We start from the raw sequence: 23,079 nt of genomic DNA, 5'->3' as shown, positions 1-23,079 counted from the left end.
AAGGAGGACTATTTGAAATATTGCAAGAAAGACTACGGCGAGAGTTATTAGTTAATGATAATTAAGAGTAATTGTGAAATTAAGAAATGCAGAATAAGTGATAAAGAACGAAAAATCATCAGAGGTGTTGATGGAAGTCTAAAATATTGTATAAGATAAGAAGTTATGTTATATGATTGTTGGAATTGATATGTTTAAAAAAATCAATAAAAATGTATATTTTAAAAAAAGAACGTCTTTAATTTTTAAAAAAGATTTATAGGCTCTTTTTCCTTTTTGCTGTATTTATTTATTTATCATACTTATATACCACCTTTATCTTCCAGGGGTCTCGAGGCCGTATACATTTCATCATCACAACAACCCTGTGAAGTAGGGCAGTGACCGGTGAGCTTCATGGCTGAGTGGGGATTCAAACCCTGGCCTCTCCCAGGTCTTAGTCCGTTACGCCACCACCTTGATATCTGTAGTAAACAAACAAACACAGGCAGGGAAACGGCTGTGTATTTTTACTCGGTCAAAACAACGCTTTGCAATGTTTCCTCGTCAAAAGGAATATTACTTTATTCTGTTATTCGATAGAGAAGGCGACACATCTTAACACCTTCCATCTCTCTTGGTGGCTCAGCACACCTGGGTTCAAGTTTGTTGCTTTTTAAAAAAAGGAACACCCCTCTTTCCCCATCTCTTTCCACGTTGTAACATCCCCTTACGATGCAATGCTGGATAGGTCCCGTTTCAATTTCCTGTTACTATATATAAAATTCTGGTTTAAACCGTATTGTTATAGGTTGGGGGGGTCAGTGTGGATGATGTCCTGAGCCCCTTCCAATTCTTGGGCTCCTTCATCTGTATCAAAGTGAATTGCAGCTCCTCTCTGATCAAATATCCTAAGAATTGCCACTGTCTGCCTTAAGGTAGTCTCCCCTGAAGAAATTAATGTCTGAGACGGGTTTTGAACTAGTGGCCTTAGTCATGTGAGCACTAATTTCAGCAGGTCTACGCCGAGTAAAGTCAGTTGAAAAGAACCCGATGTGGATATTTCCCCCAGTGCTGCCCTGTAAGAGTACTGCTAGACTCATTGTTCTTTCTGCATCGTTTTTTTGTACCTGCTCTTACTCCTTGTCCCACCTCCCCCTTGGTGACAGTTCTAAAAATATCTTCTTTTTCTTGGTGGCTTTTCTAAAAGTGGCGAGAATATACTAGGGATATGCACAGTGTGTTCACTTATTTATTTATAAAGTATTTAGCCAAATCAACTAAAAACAATCTAAAATAGATGGCATAAAAGGAAAGGAGAATGGGGAGGGAGAAGGAAAGGAATAAGCTCAGGTACTAGATCTTAAAGTTATAATGACCAGTTGGGGTGCAAACAGTGCAGGGAGCTTGATGGAAGGGCTGCTGCGAGGTGACAGTTGTGGAAGAGCCCAAGGCAGCTCTGAGCAGCCGTGATAGAAACACCTGGCTTCCTTTTTCCCCTCTTTCTGCTCTGCAGCCTCCTGGAATATGGGCATTTGCTCAGTGCCCTGTATGACTATTTCCAGCATGGTCTGCTTTTAAAAGGTTTCAATCTAAGCCCTGATCCATAGTTTCAGGCTGCATTATGCACCTTCAAACAGCCTTTCTAGACATGCATATTTCTCCCATTGTTCTTCTGCATTCTGACTGTGAATGCAAGAGAATGCAAGAGAAGTGTTTTAGGGACACAGCTAATAACCTTTGGGGGGCGTAATAGTCCAGCCAAAATGGCCACTCGTCAGCTTAAATCCTGGGCTCCCCAACACGGCACCATGGTAGTGAAATAAAAAAATTAAGGATAAATGTTCATAACTGCATATATAAACCACATGTCTGAAACCCCACAGAAAAAGTCCTGAAACCATTTTGTTCCTCCCATATTGACCTCAAATAATTTATCTGCTAGGTCAAAGGAAAATGGAAAAGCCTCCCCATTGTCTTTTTGTTCACAAATCCTGTCTTAAGGGTATGTCTGTGTATGAATAGGGTGAGCCTGTGATCTGGCTCAGGAACGAAGTATTTGTCATTACAAAAGACTGGCCAGGCTCCCCAGGGTATCCAATCAAGTGACCATTAACAGGTAACCTGCCAGACAGGAAATAAACAACGCACTCAGATTTCTGTTGTAGACCGCCCTTTCTGTGTTGTAGGTCAGATGTTTCTGGGGGTGGTCTTGGACTCGAAGGCGGGCAATTTAAAATGTATATATAAGGGCGGGCACACCTTGGTTCTGGGTCCTCCTCTTTTCCTGTGTGTGAAGGGGGCACCCTGTTGCAACAGTTAATAAATATCAGGCTTACTGGCTGCTTTGCTTCTCAATATTCTCTGGTTGACCTCTGTTATTTTCTGCTACCGATAAAGAACCTGCAAAGGACTCTATAAGGGCTCTTGTGTCCCCTATAAGGGAATAAGGGCAGATTTTTGTTTATTACAGCAGCCTCATGCCCAGGCCCTTGGCCCCTCCCATTTTTAATGATTGTTTTTATGGGTTGCCTTTTTAACCAAGGATGGGGCTAAATAAAGTCATATTTATGTATGTGACCACAGCTGTGCGGATGCTATTAGCCCAGAGATGGGAAGACGATAAAGTCCCAACCAGAGAAGGCAGGCAGATCAAGTTGATGGACTATGCCGAAATGGCCAAATTGACTGGAAGAATCAGAAATCAGGAAGACCAAAATTTCAATAAGGAATGGGGAACATTTATAACTTATCTTAAAGATCATTGTAAACAGTTTAAATCGTTAGTAGGGTTGGAATATCACTCGTAGTTTAAGGGTGAATTTTGGACACAATGGAGAGGTAAGATTTGGAAGAAAGATTTGGATTGTCATAAAGGATGCAGGAAGAAAGGATTAACAGTGGGACCCACAAAGGGGGGAAGGGAAGTCTGGGAGATACCTGGGAGTCTAGTTTTTATGTTGTATGTTGGATATGTGGCTGTAAAATCTTAATCTGAAAAACGAAATAAATACTTTAAAAGTAATAATGAAGTGACTGGAAAGTGGGGTGCAGGCATCTCGTGACCCCTTGACCTTCCCCCAGAATGTCTCTGTGCCCCACATGGGGCCCACAGGGAAGGAAGAGCAGGCAGACAAGCTAGACTAGAGGGATAAGGTGCACCGGATCAGGGCCGGGGCTTAGCTGAGGCCCCCAATCTTTAATTCAAGTTGGTGCCTGGGGGGGGGGGGCATTACAAAAACATATTCTATTAGTTTAAGTTGGTTGCAAATGTATGTGCATTATGCAATAGTACATCAGATATGTGTGCACTAAAATTCTGCTAAATTTTCAAGAAAACTTTTTGCAAACTGATGCAGACCTGAGGAGAACTGGAAAAGAAAGGGAAAACGAGAAACCACATTTGACCGGATTCATCCATTCTTCATTTGGGCAGAAAAAGTGTTGCTCACATATGGAAGTACGGATATTGCTGTCATACATGTCCAATAATCAGGGAGACAATTCCAAAAATCCAATTGATTGTAGACTTTTATTTGGATGAAATGTATTTTCAGATTTAAGCTCTTTTACGCTTGTTGAGGATTACATCATTTTTGCGACTGTAAACTGGGCGGTGGGGGAGCCTGCCATGAAGAATAAATTTTGGCAATATAATAATCTACATGAAAATTATTATATTAGCAACTGTAAGTTAAAGATCCGATCCATATGTGCTTATTAAACAACTCAGACATGCACACAAAACAGGGTTGGGGGAGATTATTGTGGAAAACTGAGACCACGATGGGGTTTATGTGTCTTTTGCAGAAATAAGCCCGAAAAATCTGCTCCGTCAGGGTGGCAACTGGAACATAACATCCACTTCCGCTTCCCTTGCCAGGTTCATTATTGCCGAGAGCTTCACGGCCATCTTGGCGGCTTTATCCAGATCGTCGCAGGGCAAGATCCTCAGGCCACTCTCAGCGATCAAAACCTTCGCGTCTTCGACCCGCGTGCCTTGCAACCGCATGACGATTGGTACTTTGAGATCCAGGTCTTTGACCGACATGATGATGCCGTGTGCGATGACGTCGCACCTCATGAGCCCCCCAAAAATGTTGACCAGGATGGCCTGCACGTTTGCGTTGGACGTGATGAGCTTGAAGGCCTCCGTCACTTGCTCCACGGTGGCACCGCCTCCGACGTTGAGGTAGTTGGCCGGGGTTCCTCCGTTGAGCTTGATGATGTCCATGGTAGCCATTGCCAAGCCGGCGCCGTTCACCAGGCACCCGATGTTCCCGTCTAAGCCGATGTAGTTGAGCTCTGCGTGGGCGGCATCTCTGTCTTCCTCCGTCACCTGGCTCCAGTCCTGCAGGTCAAAGATCTTCTTCTGGCGAAACGCCGAGTTGCTGTCGAAAATGATCTTGGCATCCATGCACATCACTTTCCCCGTAGAGTCCTCCACCATGGGGTTGATCTCCACCATGAGGGCGTCGTGCTGAATGAAGAAGTCGTAGAGCTTCATCATATTGTCCGCAGCGTCGTACGTCAGGTTAGAAGGGAAGCCCATCTTCTGGGCGAGCTTCAGGGCCTGGTCGTTCCGAAGGCCTTCGACAATGTCGACGGGCTCCTTGATGATGGTCTCAGGTTTCCCCGCCGCGATGTCTTCGATGGCGACGCCCCCCTGGGAGCTGGCGATGATCACGGGGCCTTGGAAGGACCTCTCCATCATGATTGCAAAGTAGTGTTCCCTCCGGAGGTACCTGCGCTCGCAGATGAGGACTTGGTTGCAGATCCGGCCCTCTTCTCCCGTCTGCTTGGTGAAGATCTTCTTGCCAATCATCAGGGAGGCGATCTCCCGGGCTTCTTCCGGAGAATAGACGATCCTCACTCCTCCTTTCAGGCCGCCCTCAAAGGTCCCCTTCTCCCGCCCTCCTGTCAAAACCTGCGCCTTAACCACCAGGTCCGTGGTGCCTATGTCTCTTGCCACCTGGTAGGCTTCTTCCGGTGTCTTCGCAACCAGTCCGTAGGGAACGGAAATGCCGGCGTCTTTCAAGAGCTTCATGCACAGGTACTCATGCAGAGACAAGCTCCTTTGTTGCTGCGTGGGCAGCCCGTGGCTATTAAATCCTGGGTTCCCACCCAGCACCCTGGCCATGGCGGTCCTCCCCAGCAGCTTCACCATGCTGACCGCCTGCCTGCAGATCATGGAGGTAGCTGTCACCCACTTTCCCCAACTTCTTCTCCTTCCCAGACTTGCCACCTGGCCCCTGGAGAGAGACTTCCCAAAGTTCCTTTTCCAACAGTCCACCTCCCTGGCCTTCTCATTGGCCAGGGCAAAGAGTTCTCAGTGACATCATAGAATCATAGAACTGTAGAGGTGGAAGGGACCCTGAGGGTCATCCAGTCCAGCCCCCTGCAATGCAGGAATCACAACCCAGCGCTATCAGAATTCTAAGGTCCCAAATCCTCTTCATGGATGACTGCCTTGCCGTGGCGAAGGGGCTTGAATAACTCAGAGAAGCTATGAGCTATGCCCAAATATAAAATAAACGCTCATAAATGTACAAGGCAAACACGTACGTAAGTATATAAACCACGTGCCTGAAATAGTACAGGAGAGCAGTCCTGAAGCCATTTTGACTCTCACAAACCATTTTGACTCCCAAATTGACCTCAAATGTTTCTCTGCAAGGAAGAAGGCCGTCCCTTTGTCTTTTTGCTTACAGATCCTGTAACTTGTGTATGAATAGGGTGAGCCTGTGGCCTGGATTCAGGAATTGATGCATTTACCATCACAAAAGAATGGCCAGGCTGCCCAGGTAAAGCAATCAGTGGCCATTATCAAGTATCCTGGCAAACCGGATTTCTGCTGTAGGCTGCCCCCTTCTGTGATGTATGCATGATGTTTTTGGGGTGGTCTTGAGCTACAGGGTGGGCAATTTCCAAAGTTTATATAAGGGCTTGTGCACCATTGTTCTGGGTTCCTCCTTCCTCCTGCGTGGGGTGAGCAGGAGACCCTGTGGCAACAGTTGATAAAGATGAGGCTTACTAGCTGCCTTGCTTCTCAATATTCTCTGCTTGGCCTCTGTTATTTTCTCTGACCAATAGGGAACCCGTGTAAGGACTCTGTACAGGCTCTGGAATACCCCATAAGGGAAAAGAAGCAGGGTTTTTTATATAACACCAGTGACTGCAGAATGCTGCAGCACAATTGCTGATGGGAGGGTGGCCTTGCTAGCATACCAGACCTGTGCTGAGAGATCTGCCCTTGTTGCCCATTTGCCGCCGGGCCAAGTTCACTTTATTAGGGCATGCTGAACTTTCCAACTTTCACATTCCAAAACTCGGGGGTGCTAACAAGTTGCAACACAACTTGGGAATTCAAAAGCTATTTTAGTTAAATTAACATAATTAGTAAGTGAAATGTGTGTAGAACTGCGTAGAAATAACTGCCAAGTACTTGCAGTTTTATTTTATATTGATTATTATTTATTTAGCATTACCTGACATTTTCAGAAGGTAAAATTAAAAGTCTTTGGTTTTCCAAGGGAAGTTTGTGTGATTTTTAACCAAACGTAGATTTACCAAGCTAAATGTGGGTCCAGCCACTAAAATAATAGCAAGCTTTAATTCCTGACACCCAAAAGCATTTTTTTAAGAAATTCTCACTGAAGAAATTTTAAATAATTAAGTTTCACCCCCTAAAGTGACATGCCCAATTGGCATATGTGCATTCCTTGGTAGAACCATAAACTCTGCACTTCTTCAGGGTGGGGAAAGTAAATATTGCAAACAAACATCACATCCGCTCCTGCCCACTGTTGTAAGCTATCACACCACCCACAAATCTTAAGGGGTGTCCCACTACAATAACATCATTTAGACACCAAAGAGGCGTGTCCAGTCAGGGTGGTGATGTCATCGTGGAATCTTGGCCCTAGCCAATGGGAAGGCAGGTTGAGGACCGTTAAAGAAGGAATCTTGGGAAATGCCCTGCGCCTTAAAATGACAGTTGGAAGGTCTGTTGGAGGAGATCTGAGCAGGAGCAAGAGAAATCTCCAAAGAAGGGAACGAGAATCAGCCTCCATGATCTGCCGGTGGACCTTGAGAGTGGCTGGCCTGATGGCCAGAGAAGGTTGCCTGGTGTTTGGTGGGAGCCCAGGGTGGTTTAAAGGCCTTGGGCTGCAAGCACAGCAGTGGAGGAGCTTGTCTCTGCATGAGTACCTCAGCATGGGGCTGCTGAAAGAAGCTGGTGTTTCCGTCCCTAACGGCCTGGTGGCCAAGACGCCAGAAGAAGCTTATAAGGCAGCGAAAGAGATTGGGACGGAAGACATAGTGGTGAAGGCGCAGGTTTTGGCTGGCGGCCGGGGCAAAGGGACATTCGAAGGGGGCCTGAAAGGAGGGGTGAAGATTGTCTCCTCTCCGGAAGAAGCCCGGGAGATCGCCTCCAGAATGATCGGCAAGAAGCTCTTCACCAAGCAGACGGGACAGCAGGGCCGGATCTGCAACCAAGTCCTCGTCTGCGAGCGCCGCTACCCGAGGAAGGAGTACTACTTTGCCATCACGATGGAGAGGTCCTTCCAGGGCCCCGTGCTCATCGGCAGCTCTCAGGGGGGTGTCAACATTGAAGACGTGGCCGCCGAGGACCCCGAAGCCATCGTCAAGGAGCCCGTTGACATTGTGGAAGGCATCCGGAAGGACCAGGCCCTGAAGCTCGCCCAGAAGATGGGTTTCCCCGCCAAGGTGGCGGATGAGGCTGCGGACAATATGATGAAGCTCTACAACATCTTCATTAAGTACGATGCCCTCATGGTGGAGATCAACCCCATGGTGGAGGACTCTACGGGGAAAGTGATGTGCATGGATGCCAAGATAAATTTCGACAGCAACTCGGCGTTCCGCCAGAAGAAGATCTTCGCGCTGCAGGACTGGAGCCAAGAAGACACGAGGGACCGAGAGGCGGCCAGCGTGGATCTGAACTACGTGGGGCTAGATGGGAACATTGGGTGCCTGGTGAACGGCGCCGGCTTGGCGATGGCGACCATGGACATCATCAAGCTCCACGGAGGGACACCGGCCAACTTCCTGGATGTCGGAGGCAGCGCCACAGCTGAGCAGGTCAAAGAGGCCTTCAAGCTCATCACGTCAGACGACAGGGTCCAGTCCATCCTGGTGAACATTTTCGGCGGCATCATGCGGTGCGATATCATCGCGGAAGGGATCATCATGGCGGCCACCGAGCTGGAGCTGAGCACCCCGATCATCGTGAGGCTTCAAGGGACGCAGGTGGAGGCAGGCAAGGCCTTGATAGCAGAGAGTGGCTTGAAGATCTTGGCGTGTGACGACTTGGACAAAGCTGCTGAGATGGCTGTGAAGCTGTCGGAAATCATGACCTTGGCAAGGCAAGCTCACCTGGACGTGAAGTTTCAGCTGCGAACCTGAGGGAGTATTAGGTCCTCCTGGCTCATGTTCCCGACCCATTGCAGAATTCTGTTCTCAGTTGGTTCCCACCCACCCCAAATTTTTTGTGGTTTTTTCACTTAATAAGTATGTTTGTTTCTGGTCTTTAAGTCATGGTTGATAATTAAAATGGTCACTATTTATATAAACGTATTATATTGCTAATATTTACTGCTTCTTACTTTGCAGTTTTTCTTTCCTACAGTTTACAGCTTCATAAATGAAGTCAATTTTAACAAGTTTGTTTGTTGTCAAACAGAGTTTGAAGCTGAAAATGCAGTTATCCCTAATAAAAGTCTGAAATCAATTCAGTATGCATCCCTGATTATTTGGCTAGAAAGTCTGCGCAACAGCAGAGTCTTCCTTGAAGTCAAAAGGGATCTTTGATATTTCTGCGTTCTTCAACAAGGTGAATAAACCCAAACATGCCACGTTCTTTGTGTGAACAGGCTATTTTACACTTGGCCTATTTGAATCAGCAATTGTTTTACCGTGATTCTTGAGTTGCCACAGAAAGTCCTGTAGCTTTTCTCGTTCTGATTTACTTTTATTTATTTATTTATTTATTTAGCAGGGAAGACGCAGTTCAATTTGCAACTCACCATTGAGGATGTGGAACTGGTCAGCCGAGTCGCAAAACCCTGAGGGAAAGGGCCAAAGGAAGAAAAATGAGCAATTATCTCAGTTGTGGAGAGTAAACAAAACCTGCTGGGGAACTCTACATGCACCCAAACATAAGATTTAATCAATGACAGCAACATGGCCTACCATGATGCATGAATTTCTTTATATATTGAAATTAAAGGCGGGGGGAGCAAAATCCACAGCCTGGAATCTTTTGCAGCATCACAACTTTATGATGATAAGGGGGATACACTCTGCACAACATGCGGGGCTCTGCAAAACATGGGGTTTTCACTGCAAAACTGTTGCCAAAACTTGGCACCAGTTTAGAGTGATTTGGACACTGTCGGATTTTTGAGTGTGTGCATGCACACGAAAGCTCATACCAAGAACTAACTTAGTTGGTCTTTAAGGTGCTACTGGAAGGGATTTTTGAGTGTCAGCCTCGTATTTGAGATATGGATTACTCAGATTTGGGGTGCTGCAAAATGTGGGGTTTTCGCTGAATAGCAACAGCAAAACTTTGGCACACAGGGGGGCATGCCAAATTTTGGCTTTCGTGGTTAATTATCCGGGGGGGGGGGGCAGTGGTAACCTCATGGCATTTAAAACCCCGAATGGACCCATAGCCTTTCGTGGGTGTGAAATGACCTCATAGTCAATCACTCCTCTCTTTTACGTTGAAAGTGCTAGCAGCCGGGGACTTTCTAAGGGCAGAACGTGAGCCCTTGACTGCAGCCTCACCCCATAACGCATCTGTTGAGGCATCCAATGGTGTCAGGATCCACAGGGACCCCAAATCCAGAGACCTGTCAAGTCCACTGTGTCACCCAAGAATAATGGCACCAACGGGATGGGCCTCTCTGGCAAAGGGGGGTCTTTCCCCATCACTTGTGTTGGGCCAGGGGACTTCTGCATGTTCAGTGTTATGTATTTAGGGGTCTGTGTTTGCCTGAGCTTGTGTCTGGACTAAGGAATCTGAGCTCCTGTGTTCTGATTCGATACATGGTGTCCAATCACAGAACACTTCAGGATTTGGGCCTCTGCCATTGGCCCTTGAACTCTGAGTCGTGATTTGCAGCTTGGAAGTTTAGACAGCCAATCACGTTGGGAGTGGGAGTGGCCCAGGCCTTCTGAAATGTATATAAGCAGCTGCTTTGCCCCTGTTTCCCAGTTATGTAGTTCAAGAAAGGTTCTTGGTGTTATCACTATGCCTTGCCTCGTGGGAACCTACCTACTCTTCACTATCCCAGCCAGACCCCAGAAATTATAGCCCCATCCTCTACTCACCATAGACAGGGAAGTAGTAGGTCGTGTCCTCGTTCAGGCCTATGCCAGCCACACGCTGCTCAAATTTAGCCGTGACGGCGTCGTTCACCCGGATGGCTCGTCCTTTCATAAATTTAAGGGAAGCGTTAATGCTGTCTTTGTTCCCTAAGCAGCTGACAGCCAAATCACAATTCCCCCCCTCCTACCCATGGAAAGGTCCAGTTCTGCAATGTCTGAGGTGAGTATGCGCTGCTCTGTCAACAAGTCTCTTGGCGTAAGTCTCTGCTCCTGGAATGCCTCTGGCGTGGATGGAGAGAAGCCTAGGGCAGTGATTCATACAGAGAAGCAACGGGAAACCTTGGGGCAATTTGCCTGCATCTGAGGGGTGAGCAGCTGAATGCAGGCCCCCCAAGTGTCCCAATTTCCTAGGGACAGTCCTGAAACTACAGAAGCCGTCCCAGTTTCTGATTTGATCCCACTGTCCCACTCGCCACTTTCCCTCCACATCTCGGAGAACAATTGAAAGTGTGAAAACAGAGTCCTGTTTCTATGGAAGGAGAAGCAAAAGTCTACCCCTAGCCTTTAGCACTTTTGAAGTAGACTACCCCTGAGCCGAGGGACGCGGGTGGCACTGTGGTCTAAAGCACTGAGCCTCTTGGGCTTGCCGATCAGAAGGTCAGCGGTTCGAATCCCCGCGATGGGGTGAGCTCCCATTGCTCGGTCCCTGCTCCTGCCAACCTAGCAGTTCAAAAGCACGTCAAAGTGCAAGTAGATAAATAGGTACCGCTCCGGCGGGAAGGCAAAAGGCATTTCCGTGCGCTGTTCTGGTTCGCCAAAAGCGGCTTAGTCATGCTGGCCATGTGACCTGGAAGCTGTATGCCGGTTCCCTCAACCAATAAAGCGAGATGAGCGCCACAACCCCAGAGTCATCTGCGACTGGACCTAATGGTCAGGGGTCCCTTTACCTTTACCTTTACCGCTGAGCCTGGGGGCTCCATTCCTATCCTGGCTAACAAGGGCATAAGCAGAGACCATGGGCAAACTGGGCCAGTGTCCTTCTTGCCACTGCTTCCAGGGGTCTCCCAAGAGGGGCTTGAAGACCTTTCCTCATTTTTGCCCCACCACTGATACTTGGAGGTGCACTGCCTCTGTAGGTTCTCTTTAGCTCTCAAGGCTGAGCTTAGACAGAGCTCCCCTCCCTCCTTCAGGAATGTTTCCAGCCCACCAGAAACGTGCACAGCGATTCCAAGGAGTCCTCACCATAAAGCTTCGCTGAGATCTTCCGGGCTTTCTGGTAATACACGATGGCGTAGCTGCTATAATCCGTTTCCCCCACCACAACGTCCACGGGGCTGCCACGGCCTGTGGGGGGGAATACACAGAGCGCCCTAGGTCAGCGCATGGAGAAATGGCGCTTTGCCTGCTCCCCTCCAAGCAAAGGTGCTTCTGAGGCGCTTTTGCCCCTGTGCCTTTAAAGAGCAGCACAGCAGGCAGAAATCCAACAGGTGACGTTCCCCCAGTACGGAGACCTGGTGGAGCAGAGTTTGGCTTGCTTTGCGGAATATTTGTTGTAAAACGAAACGGGTTGCACTCCTGCCTGGGCAGCGACAGCGTGGGGTGGGCCAAGAGCTCCAAAATATGCTTTGTGTGAGAAACCTATAAAAGGCCCCAAATGAATGAGACACTGGGGTTCAGTTAAAAACCTTTGGCTTCCTTGGCTCATAGCAGTTCCCTTTTGTTCATAAAAGACACCTAGCCCAGTTGCCGCTTGGCTGCTGAAGACACCAGATAAGAATGGCATTTTGAAGTAGAAGATTTACGGAAGTCTGGCCGTGCCAGCTTACCAAGGATGACTCCCTTATTAATAATAATAATAATAATAATAATAATAATAATAATAATAATAATAATAATTTATTATTTGTACCCCGCCCATCTGTCTGGGTTTCCCCAGCCACTCTGGGCGGCTTCCAACAAAGACCAAAAATTCACTAAGATGTCACACATTAAAAGCTTCCCTGAACAGGGCAGGGACTTGTTATCTATGTAAACATAAACCTCAGACTACAATTCTCCCTTTCTTTTAAGTATGTAGGTTGTATCTATGTGGGCTTCAAAACTTTAGAAGCGAGGGGCCCTAGAAGGGCTGGACACACGTCAAGTTGCAGGCTGGACATCCAGACAGTTGCATCCAATGAGTGTTTTTGCCAGCTACCCTCTGCTGATGTTTGCAGCATTTTGATTGGACTTTATATGGATTCTTGGTCTGCAAACCCTATAAAAGTTCCAGGAGGTTAACACACACACCCTCCACTCAGCCTTTGTGGAAGAGACTGCGCTGAACCTATTTACTGCAGTAAATAAACTTTTGGACTCTTTCTTCAACTCAGCTCAGGAGGAGTTAATGGTACTAGTGAGACAGCAGATTTGCTCTTCAACAACAGGGCAGCAGAAGCATTAAGACATAGACTTTCAGCTCCACCCAAAACTCCCTTGGCCAGCTCTACTTTATTCTAATAAATGCGCCTGGCAACGTGGGAATGATGATTGTGCCCAAGGTTGCTTTGCAGGAGTCAGCAAACTTTTTCAGCAGGGGGCCGGTCCACTGTCCCTCAGACCTTGTGGAGGGCCGGACTTTATTTTTTAAAAAAATACATGAACAAATTCCTATGCCCCACAAATAACTCAAGAAATGCATTTTAAATAAAAGCACACATTCTAATCATGTAAAAACACGCTGATTCCCGGACCGTCCGCGGGCCAGATTGAGAAGGTGATTGGGCCGGATTCGGCCCCCGGGCCTTAGGTTGCCTACCCATGCTGTAGGTGTTCTAGAGATATCAACTGGGAGTGCTTGAAACACGTGCAGTAGTAGAAAAGCTGAGGATTATTGCTCAGGGGAAGGGGGAACTGGGGGAAATGTGAGGGAGGTCCCCATGGGCAAAACCACCCCAATCCTCGCCCACCTTTCAAGAGGAACCTGCCAGGAATCTTGGTGGGGAAGTAGGTTTGCTGGATGTTCCAACAGACGCCGTCCCTGCGGAGATGGAGGAGAAGACCAAGCATTCAGGGCAGTATTCCCGCGGCCGGTCCACGTCAGGCCGGATCCTGCTCCATAGGCTGTTTGCCTAGGAACAGCCAGCACCAGAAAAACACATCCCTACTTCCCCAGAAAAAAAACAAAGGCATTGGCTCTGTGTGCGCATGTAATAGTTGCTTGAAAGAGCATTCCTTTGGGTTACCACATTTATACCTCACTGGATTTCCTCCAAAGGTGGCAGACATAGTTCTCCATGGAAAAACTCTCTGACAGTAAGAGCTATTCAACTGTAGAACGGTCTCCCTCGGGAGGTGGTGGACTCTCCTTCCTTGGAGGTTTTTAAGCAGAGGTTCGATGGCCATCTGCCAGGGATGTTGTAGCTATTGGTGTTTCGCAACTTTGACCTGTTGCAGGACCTTAGCCAGACCCTAGCAGAGCATACGCAGAGTTCCAGAAGCAATCAGTTGCTGGCAGGAAGGATGAAGCAGGAACAAGACGCTGCTACCAGTAACTTGGTTACTTAGAGGTGATTATTTAAAACAGCAGACTCTACAATTTACTATGTACAAGAACAGATACGGATCTTAACTAGCTCTCTCTTAACAAACTCCAAACGACTCTCAGAACACCACACTGACCAACAGCACTATCCAGTCAGTAAGGTCATAAGTCATCATGCCTGTGTGAAACCTCAACCAACGGTAGAGCTGTATCCAAGGTCCCATATCTCTAGGCAGAATAACTCCTCTGCTCAGCCATCCTTGGCTTTCGGCCAACTTCCAACTGCTTTGTGTGAAGCTGCACAGAATGGCACGTGGTAGAAAAATCCCAACAGTAGCTGAGACTCCTCTAATCCAGGCGGTTGGACTAGATGACCCAGGGGGTCCCTTCCAACTCTACCGTTCTATGGTTCTTGGGGACCAACAAAGAGGATGGCCTTTCCTACACACCCCATTCATCTGGGCCCAGCGGATCCCGCCAGCTTCCTCGGATACTCACAGAGGGCGGAAGGTGCTCACCAACAAGGATCCCTGAGAGCTTGCGCCACCCACAGAGACCACCAGGTTGGTTGCTTCAAGCCGGTGGCTGTTCTCACTCAAGTAGCTGCATTGCGAGGCCACCCCGACCAGGAACCATTTCCCTGCAAACTGGAAGAGGGGAGAGAGAGAGTCAACTTGGGACAACCTAGGACGTCTCTCTTTTCATCAGAGAAATCTTGGAGGGGAAAAGCAATGACAAACCTAGACAGCATCTTAAAAAGCAGAGACATCACCTTGCCAAGAAAGGTCCGTATAGTCAAAGCTATGGTTTTCCCAGTAGTGATGTATGGAAGTGAGAGCTGGACCACAAAGAAGGCTGATTGCCAAAGAATGGATGCTTTTGAATTCTGGTGCTGGAGGAGACTCTTGAGAGTCCCATGGACTGCAAGAAGATCAAACCTCTCCATTCTGAAGGAAATCAGCCCTGAGTGCTCACTGGAAGGACAGATCCTGAAGCTGAGGCTCCAGTACTTTGGCCACCTCATGAGAAGAGAAGACTCCCTGGAGAAGACACTAATGCTGGGAAAGATGGAGGGCACAAGGAGAAGAAGGGGACAACAGAGGACGAGATGGTGGGACAGTGTTCTCGAAACTACCAGCATGAGTTTAACCAAACTGCGGGAGGCAATGGAAGACAGGAGGGCCTGGAGTGCTCTGGTCCAGGGGGTCACGAAGAGTCAGACATGACTAAACAACAACAACAGATTTCCATCGGAGAATGTTGAGAGGGTGTACATCAGAGTAGGTCCTCTGAAATGGATGGATATGAGTCTGACTTCAGTTCGTTAATTTCAGTGTGTATCCTCTTGAGTAGAACTTGGTTGGATACAGCCCACTGAATGTGAGAATGTAAATAACACTAACAATATTGTTGAGCGATTTTAAAAAATAAGATTTGTGTGGATGGGGGAGTGGGTCGTTTGTTTGTTCCTCCAAACCAAGGATATCCAACCTGATGCCCTCCATCTGTTTTGGACCACAACTTCCATAAACCCCAGCAAAGGTCGGGGTGATGGGAGCTGTCCATCACCACCTGCAGGTCACCCCGTTAGCCTTTTCTGCCCCAAATCACACTGGAAAGCATAGACAACTTGCAAAAGCTTTGAGTCTTGTATCACCTTAACAACCAACAGATTTTCAGTCCTTTGCCTTTTAAACTTTGTCATGGGGTGTGGCAGGTGGATTTAAATTATCTAAGCTAAATGGAATTACTTGGCATGAATCAAATTTAGAATTTGAGAACCAAGGTTTGCCATATCCCGCCAGTGTGTAAATATCACATTACGGAGCAAGGCTCTCCACAAAGCACACAAGCTCAGGGGTGTTTTTTCAAGAGGCGGGGGTTGTTGGGAAGGACATTCCTCCTGGCTTCCCCTTGACCTGTGGACCCAGATTGGACTGAGGACGCCTTTGTGACTGGCTTGACACCTGCCAGGTGTGCAAGACAGAGACAGAAAGGTAAAGCACAAGGTTGTAAGAAACGCCGTCGTGCGAGAGGAGGGCAGGGACAGGGTCCAGATTGCTCCAGGGCATTTGGACAGAGCTCTTTCTGGAACCTTCCTTCTGACGCAGATATTAAAGAGGATTTGCTGTCAACAGGGGACGAACGAAAATCCTTCCGGTGAGATCCAGGAGCACCGGCTGGTGCGACAGGCGAGGAAAACACTCCAATTAATATCTTGCAGCCACCTTTAAAAACATCCCAGAGGGCAAAGAAGCAGGGCATTCCATGACATCACAGCATCTCAGCCAATGATTGAGAGGCAGTTTTGGACAGCTCTAGCTCAGCTATCTTGCCCCACTCCAACCCCAGAAGAAATTCTGTTTCCCTTTCCAAATCCATCTGCTCACCTGGCCAAGATTGAAGTTGGCCTGGACGTCAATCTTGTCGATGGGATTCTCTGGGGCTGGGCGTTTTGGGGGACGCCGGGCAGCGCCGGGTGCAGCAAGGAGCAGAGGGAGCAAGAGGACGAAAGGGAACGAGGTGGGACCCATGGCTAGACTGTGAAGAGCTTGTGGGGCAGGAGAAGAGGGGGCGAGAGCTGGTCAGTCATTAACCAGCCCTATGAGTCTTCCTGGAAGTCTGAAGCCAGGGCTGACCCAAAGAGAGCAAAGTCTCACTAGCTTGTGAAATCGACGCCTGTCAGCAGACGGCAGAGACTTCCCTGGTGCCACCATGAAAAGGGGAGTGGAGCAGAGGTGTGTACATCTGTCTTATTCTGCTTTAAATAAAAATACAAGTGGTCTGCATAGATTGTCCACCCCACCTCCCATCCCAGGATCTTCATGGCAAAACCTCTGGTTCTCTACAAACCTGGAGGTTCCATATTGCCTTTGATCAGTTACCATCAAGGCTGCCTTTCCCCCATGAAATTTGCCTAATCTCCCCTCCCCTTGACAAAATGACCACTACCTTATGTTGTGGCAGTGAGTTCCATCAATTAGCCTAGGTGTTGTGCTGTGATGTGCCTGCTTTCGTAAGGAGTCCTGCAGACATCAGACCAACATCTTAGTTTCCCACAGTGGTGTGTCAGATGGCCAAATGCAGCCTTGGCCAACCGGGGGGGGGGGGGTAATCCAGCTGTTTTGGACCACAGCTCCTGTCATTCCCCCAGCAGCACATCTGGAGGCCACCAGCTTAGCCAAGGTTACCCCAATAGGAAGGCTGCGCACAAGGCAAGATGGCAACAGCCCTCCCCAGTTTTATGCCTCCGTTTCAGGGCTACTGAGATAAGGCTACATCTAACTCCCCATTCCTTTTCACACAGTGGACACAGCTGGACAGGTGTTGCCGCCTTGGGGGAAATAGCCGCTCTCTACGGGTAAAGTACCTTTGGAAATGGAGGCTCCGTGGAGATTACTATTTCTTTCCATGACAATTTCCTTTCTTGTTGCATGAGGGATAACGTATTCACTTCATTTTCCCTATTACTACTGACTTTAATATGACCAGGGTGGAACAAAGGTTACTACTGACTTTAATATGACCAGGGTGGAACAAAGGTTTCGGTGGGAAATGGCAGAGTTACAGTTCAAGCTCAATTATGAATCTGAACCAAGCTTTGGTTTGCACAGTGTAAATAACTCTGCATGTGCTCATTGGTGTACCAATGCCAGGATATTTGTGTTCTCGGCAACTGTCTCTCCCTCTCTGGCCATGGTTAATTGTGCAATTATAACCTCTGCCCATATCTTTGTCTCATGGCCTTCTGACCTCACAATTCACAATCCTTAGCTCTAAAAAAACAAAAATCAAAACTTGTGCATATCTTTTTTAAAAGTAGTATTGCAAGGACTGCTGCCGTTTTGTGGAAACATCCTACAAACACAAATAGTAACTGTTATGAGAATGAACTGGTCCTTTTCCCTTATGGGGTACCCAAGAGCCCATATAGAGTCCTTTTGTAGGTTCTCTATTGGTAGGAGAAAATAACAGAGACCAACCAGAGAATATTGAGAAGCAAAGCAGCTAGGAAGCTTGATCTTTCTTGATCTGTTGCAACAGGGTGCCCCTTTCACACTCAGGAAAGGAGGAGGACCCAGAACCCAGGTGTACCCGCCCTTATATCTTGTTCCACCTGGGGGCAGGGGGGAGTCCTGTGGCGACAGTCTTCAATCAAGACCAAGCCGACTGGCTGCTCTTTTGCTCTGTTCTTCCTCGCTGGTCTCCTTGTTTCTGGTCCAAGGGATCCCTCAGATTTTGGAATCCGCTTCTGGCTACAATTGTATCGGCTGCTTTTCTGAGCCTCTTGGCTGTTGTGCCTGGACGGTGCCTGTGTCCACGGTCCTTGTCCTGGCCTGAGTCAGAGGCTGGGGTGGGGAGCTGGGATTTGGGGCAATGTCAGAGTGACTGACAAGCTGAGATACAATCCTTCAGCATCCGATGAAAGCGACTGCATGAATCTTCCTACTCAAAGGACCCATTTTCTTGATAGACAGTGCCTGGGGCTGGAGGCTCTACACACCGGGTGAGCCTGTGCAGGCCAAAGACTGCCAGTATTAGCACAGAGGACCACTGTAGTCACCCCCAACGACACGTTCTCAAGATGGAGGGTGAGGGAACAGCTGCAGTCGCCTGTGGTTCCTGCGCAATGTTTGCCATCTTGCCAAAGGTTGCAGGCAGCTTTACCTGCAGCAATTGCATGTTGATTGCCCTCTTAAAAGACAAAGTCCAGCAACTGGAGGAACGTGTAGCTACGCTCCAAAGAATTAGAGACCTGGAACTCTTCTTGGAAGCAACAGAGCACACCGTCTCCACCAAGGAAGAGACAGGGGACTCCCCTGAGAAGGTGGCTAGTTCACCAACACAGGAGCCAGATATATGGAGAAACGTGACTCAAAGAAGTAGGAGGCCCAGGGTTCGCTCTGATTGTTTAGAAATACGCAATCGCTTTGAGGTCCTTTCCCCTACCATGGAAGACGAAGAGCAGACTCCATTTGAGGATCTCTCCCTCATTACAGTCGATCAGGTATATGAAGACGAGCAGCAAAGGCAGTCCTCAGGGAATGTCCAGGCGACCTTGGAACGGACAGCTCACAGAAGAACCCCGACCAGACCTAAGAGGAGGCGTGTGGTGGTGATAGGGGATTCCCTACTGAGGGGAACAGAAGCAGTGATCTGTGGGCCTGACAAGATGTCTCGGGAAGTGTGCTGTCTCCCCGGGGCTAAGATCCAAGATGTAACTGAACGACTGCAAGGAATCATAAAACCCACTGACAAATACCCCTTCCTCTTGGTTCATGTGGGAACCAATGACACTGCAAGCAATAGCCTCCAGAAGATCAAAAGAGATTACGAGGCTCTGGGCAGGAAATTGAAGCAATTAAATGCACAAATTGTCATCTCATCTGTCCTCCCAGTTGAACGACGTGGCCCAGGGAGAGAGGGAAAAATAGTGGAAGTGAACAACTGGCTTCGCAAATGGTGTAAACAGGAACGGTTTGGATTCTTAGATCACGGACTGCAGTTTCTTGAAGATGGACTTCTGGCAAGCGATGGGCTGCACCTCACAACGGTTGGGAGGAATGTTTTTGCAAAAAATCTCAGAAACCTCATCAGGAGGGCTTTAAACTGACTAATGTGGGGGAGGGAGACAATGCTCCTGAAGGTAGGAGTCTATCAATTGATGAAGATGATCATCCAAATGTCATAGACCGAATGGAGCAAAGAGCATGCAGACCTAGTGGTGGGAGGAAAAAATCCTTAAATAAGAGACACGGGGGAATGATTAATGGACTTCAATGTCTGTACACTAATGCGCAAAGCATGGGAAATAAACAAGATGAGCTTGAGCTCCTGGTACAGCAAACTAAATATGACATAATAGGAATCACTGAAACCTGGTGGGATAAATCCCACGATTGGAATGTAATAATGGAGGGATACAATCTATTTCAAAGAAACAGACCAGACAAGAAAGGAGGAGGAGTGGCGTTATATGTCAGGGATGTGTATACCTGTGAAGAGATCCAAGATTTAGAACCTCAAAGCCAAAGTGAGAGCATTTGGGTGAAAATTAAGGGAGAGAAGAATAACAGTGACCTCATTGTGGGAGTTTACTATAGATCCCCAAGCCAAACGGAGGACATAGATGATGCCTTCCTGGAACAGATGGCCAAGCATGCAAAAGGAAGGGAGATAGTAGTAATGGGGGACTTCAATTACCCTGATATTTGTTGGATGTCAAACTCAGCCAAGAGCATAAGGTCAAACAGATTCCTCACTGCCCTTGCAGACAACTTCATTGTCCAGAAAGTGGGAGAAGCAACAAGAGGAACAGCCATTTTAGATCTGGTCCTAACCAATGTTGATGACCTGGTTAGTGGGGTAGAAGTGGAAGGATCATTAGGCGCGAGTGATCATGCTCTTCTGAAGTTTACTATACAGCGGAAAGGAGCAGCCAAGCATACTAGGACTCAATTTCTCGACTTTAAGAAAGCCGACTTCATAAAGCTTAGGGAAGTGCTGGGTGAGATCCCATGGACAGTAATACTAAAAGGAAAGGGAGTTCAAGATGGCTGGGAGTTTGTTAAGAGGGAGATAGTAAAAGCACAACTTCAGGCAATACCAATGAGACGGAAACATGGAAGGTGCCTAAAGAAGCCAGGGTGGCTATCTAAAGAACTTTTAACTGAGTTAAGATTAAAAAAGGATGTGTACAAAAAATGGAAAAGGGGGGAAACCACCAAAGAGGAATTCAAACAAATAGCCAGCACGTGTAGACACAAAGTCAGAAAAGCTAAAGCACAAAATGAACTCAGGCTTGCTAGAGAGGTTAAAAGCAACAAAAAAGGCTTTTATGGGTATGTTTGTAGCAAAAGGAAGAACAAAGAAACCGTGGGGTCACTCAGAGGAGAAGATGGTGAAATGCAAACAGGGGACACAGAAAGGGCTGAACTCCTCAATGCTTTCTTTGCCTCAGTCTTCTCCGATAAAGAAAACAATGCCCGACCTGAAGAATTTGGAGCAAATGATTCAGCAGAGGAAACACAACCCAGAATAACTAAGGAGATAGTACAAGAATACTTGGCTAGTCTAGATGTATTCAAGTCTCCAGGGCCAGATGAACTGCATCCAAGAGTATTAAAAGAACTGGCAGATGTGATTTCAGAACCACTGGCAGTCATCTTTGAGAATTCCTGGAGAACAGGCGAAGTCCCGGCAGACTGGAGGAGGGCAAATGTTGTCCCTATTTTCAAAAAGGGGAAAAGAGAGGACCCAAATAATTACCGCCCAGTCAGTCTGACATCAATACCAGGGAAGATTCTGGAGCAGATCATTAAGCAAACAGTCTGTGAGCACCTAGAAAGGAATGCTGTGATCACCAATAGTCAGCATGGATTTCTGAAAAATAAGTCATGTCAGACTAACCTGATCTCGTTTTTTGACAGAATTACAAGCCTGGTAGATGAAGGGAACGCAGTGGATGTAGTCTACCTTGATTTCAGCAAGGCATTTGACAAGGTGCCCCATGATATTCTTGTAAAGAAGCTGGTAAAATGCGGTCTTGACTATGCTACCACTCAGTGGATTTGTAACTGGCTGACTGACCGAACCCAAAGGGTGCTCATCAATGGTTCCTCTTCATCCTGGAGAAGAGTGACTAGTGGGGTACCACAGGGTTCTGTCTTGGGCCCGGTCTTATTCAACATCTTTATCAACGACTTGGATGATGGACTCAAGGGCATCCTGATCAAATTTGCAGATGACACCAAACTGGGAGGGGTGACTAACACCCCAGAGGACAGGATCACACTTCAAAACGACCTTGACAGATTAGAGAACTGGGCCAAAACAAACAAGATGAATTTTAACAGGGAGAAATGTAAAGTATTGCACTTGGGCAAAAAAAATGAGAGGCACAAATACAAGATGGGGGACACCTGGCTTGAGAGCAGTACATGTGAAAAGGATCTAGGAGTCTTGGTTGACCACAAACTTGACATGAGCCAACAATGTGACGCGGCAGCTAAAAAAGCCAATGCAATTCTGGGCCTCATCAATAGGAGTATAGCATCTAGATCAAGGGAAGTAATAGTGCCACTGTATTCTGCTCTGGTCAGACCTCACCTGGAGTACTGTGTCCAGTTCTGGGCACCACAGTTCAAGAAGGACACTGACAAACTGAAACGTGTCCAGAGGAGGGCAACCAAAATGGTCAAAGGCCTGGAAATGATGCCTTATGAGGAACGGCTAAGGGAGCTGGGCATGTTTAGCCTGGAGAAGAGGAGGTTACGGGGTGATATGATAGCCATGTACAAATATATAAAAGGATGTCACATAGAGGAGGGAGAAAGGCTGTTTTCTGCTGCTCCAGAGAAGCGGACACGGAGCAATGGATCCAAACTACAAGAAATAAGATTCCACCTAAACATTAGGAAGAACTTCCTGACAGTAAGAGCTGTTCGACAGTGGAATTTGCTGCCAAGGAGTGTGGTGGAGTCTCCTTCTTTGGAGGTCTTTAAGCAGAGGCTTGACAACCATATGTCAGGAGTGCTCTGATGGTGTTTCCTGCTTGGCAGGGGGTTGGACTCGATGGCCCTTGTGGTCTCTTCCAACTCTATGATTCTATGATTCTATGATTATATGGACATTTTAAATTGCCCACCCTGGAGTCCAAGACCACCCCCACATACATCACAGAAGGGGTGTAACCTAAGACCACCTCCCAGATACATCATACCTACATCACAGGAGGGGCGGACTACAACAGAAATCTGAGCGCGTTGTCCCCCCCCCCCCCCCATTGTCTGCTAGGTTGCTTGACTGGATTCCCTGGGCATCCTGGCCACTCTTTTGTTACTCCATGCCTGAATCCAGGTCACAGGCTCACACCCTATTCATATCTTTAATGTGCTATTAAGACAGGACTTGTGAAAGAGACAATGGGGAGATTTCCCATTTCCTTCAACCTTGCAGAGAAATATTTGAGGTCATTCTGGGAGAGAGAAAATGGTTTCAGGACTTTTCTGTGGGTTTCAGACATGTGTTTTACATTTTTGTATGTTACAGATAGGTAGCCGTGTTGGTCTGCCATAGTCAAAACAAAAAAAATTCCTTCCAGTAGCACCTTAAAGACCAACTAAGTTAGTTCTTGGTATGAGCTTTCGTGTGCATGCACACTTCTTCAGATACTTCTTCAGATACCTGAAGAAGTGTGCATGCACATGAAAGCTCATACC

At 47.5% G+C, this 23,079-nt stretch overlaps 1 protein-coding gene and 2 pseudogenes across 1 annotated transcript; 1 reads left to right on the top strand and 2 right to left on the bottom strand.

Moving 5' to 3' along the window:
* Nucleotides 1-266: 266 nt before the first annotated feature.
* On the bottom strand, nt 267-16,428 carry C8G (complement C8 gamma chain). The gene is made up of 7 exons (XM_028750433.2): nt 16,249-16,428; nt 14,357-14,505; nt 13,284-13,354; nt 11,578-11,679; nt 10,339-10,440; nt 9,027-9,065; nt 267-464 (listed from the first exon to the last, which is right to left on the bottom strand). Exons 1-7 carry the CDS (start codon nt 16,390-16,392, stop codon nt 445-447), a joined length of 627 nt encoding a protein of 208 aa, XP_028606266.2. The 5' UTR covers nt 16,393-16,428; the 3' UTR covers nt 267-444.
* On the bottom strand, nt 2,843-6,992 carry LOC114607310 (succinate--CoA ligase [ADP-forming] subunit beta, mitochondrial pseudogene; annotated as a pseudogene).
* Nucleotides 7,051-8,406, top strand: LOC114607324 (succinate--CoA ligase [ADP-forming] subunit beta, mitochondrial pseudogene; annotated as a pseudogene).
* Nucleotides 16,429-23,079: the final 6,651 nt, after the last annotated feature.

The sequence above is a fragment of the Podarcis muralis genome, chromosome 12 (assembly GCF_964188315.1).
Source record: "Podarcis muralis chromosome 12, rPodMur119.hap1.1, whole genome shotgun sequence".
NCBI classification, from domain to species: Eukaryota; Metazoa; Chordata; class Lepidosauria; order Squamata; family Lacertidae; genus Podarcis; species Podarcis muralis.
The sequence above is the reverse complement of the archived record's forward strand: the minus strand, read 5'-3'. Positions and strand labels throughout refer to the sequence as shown.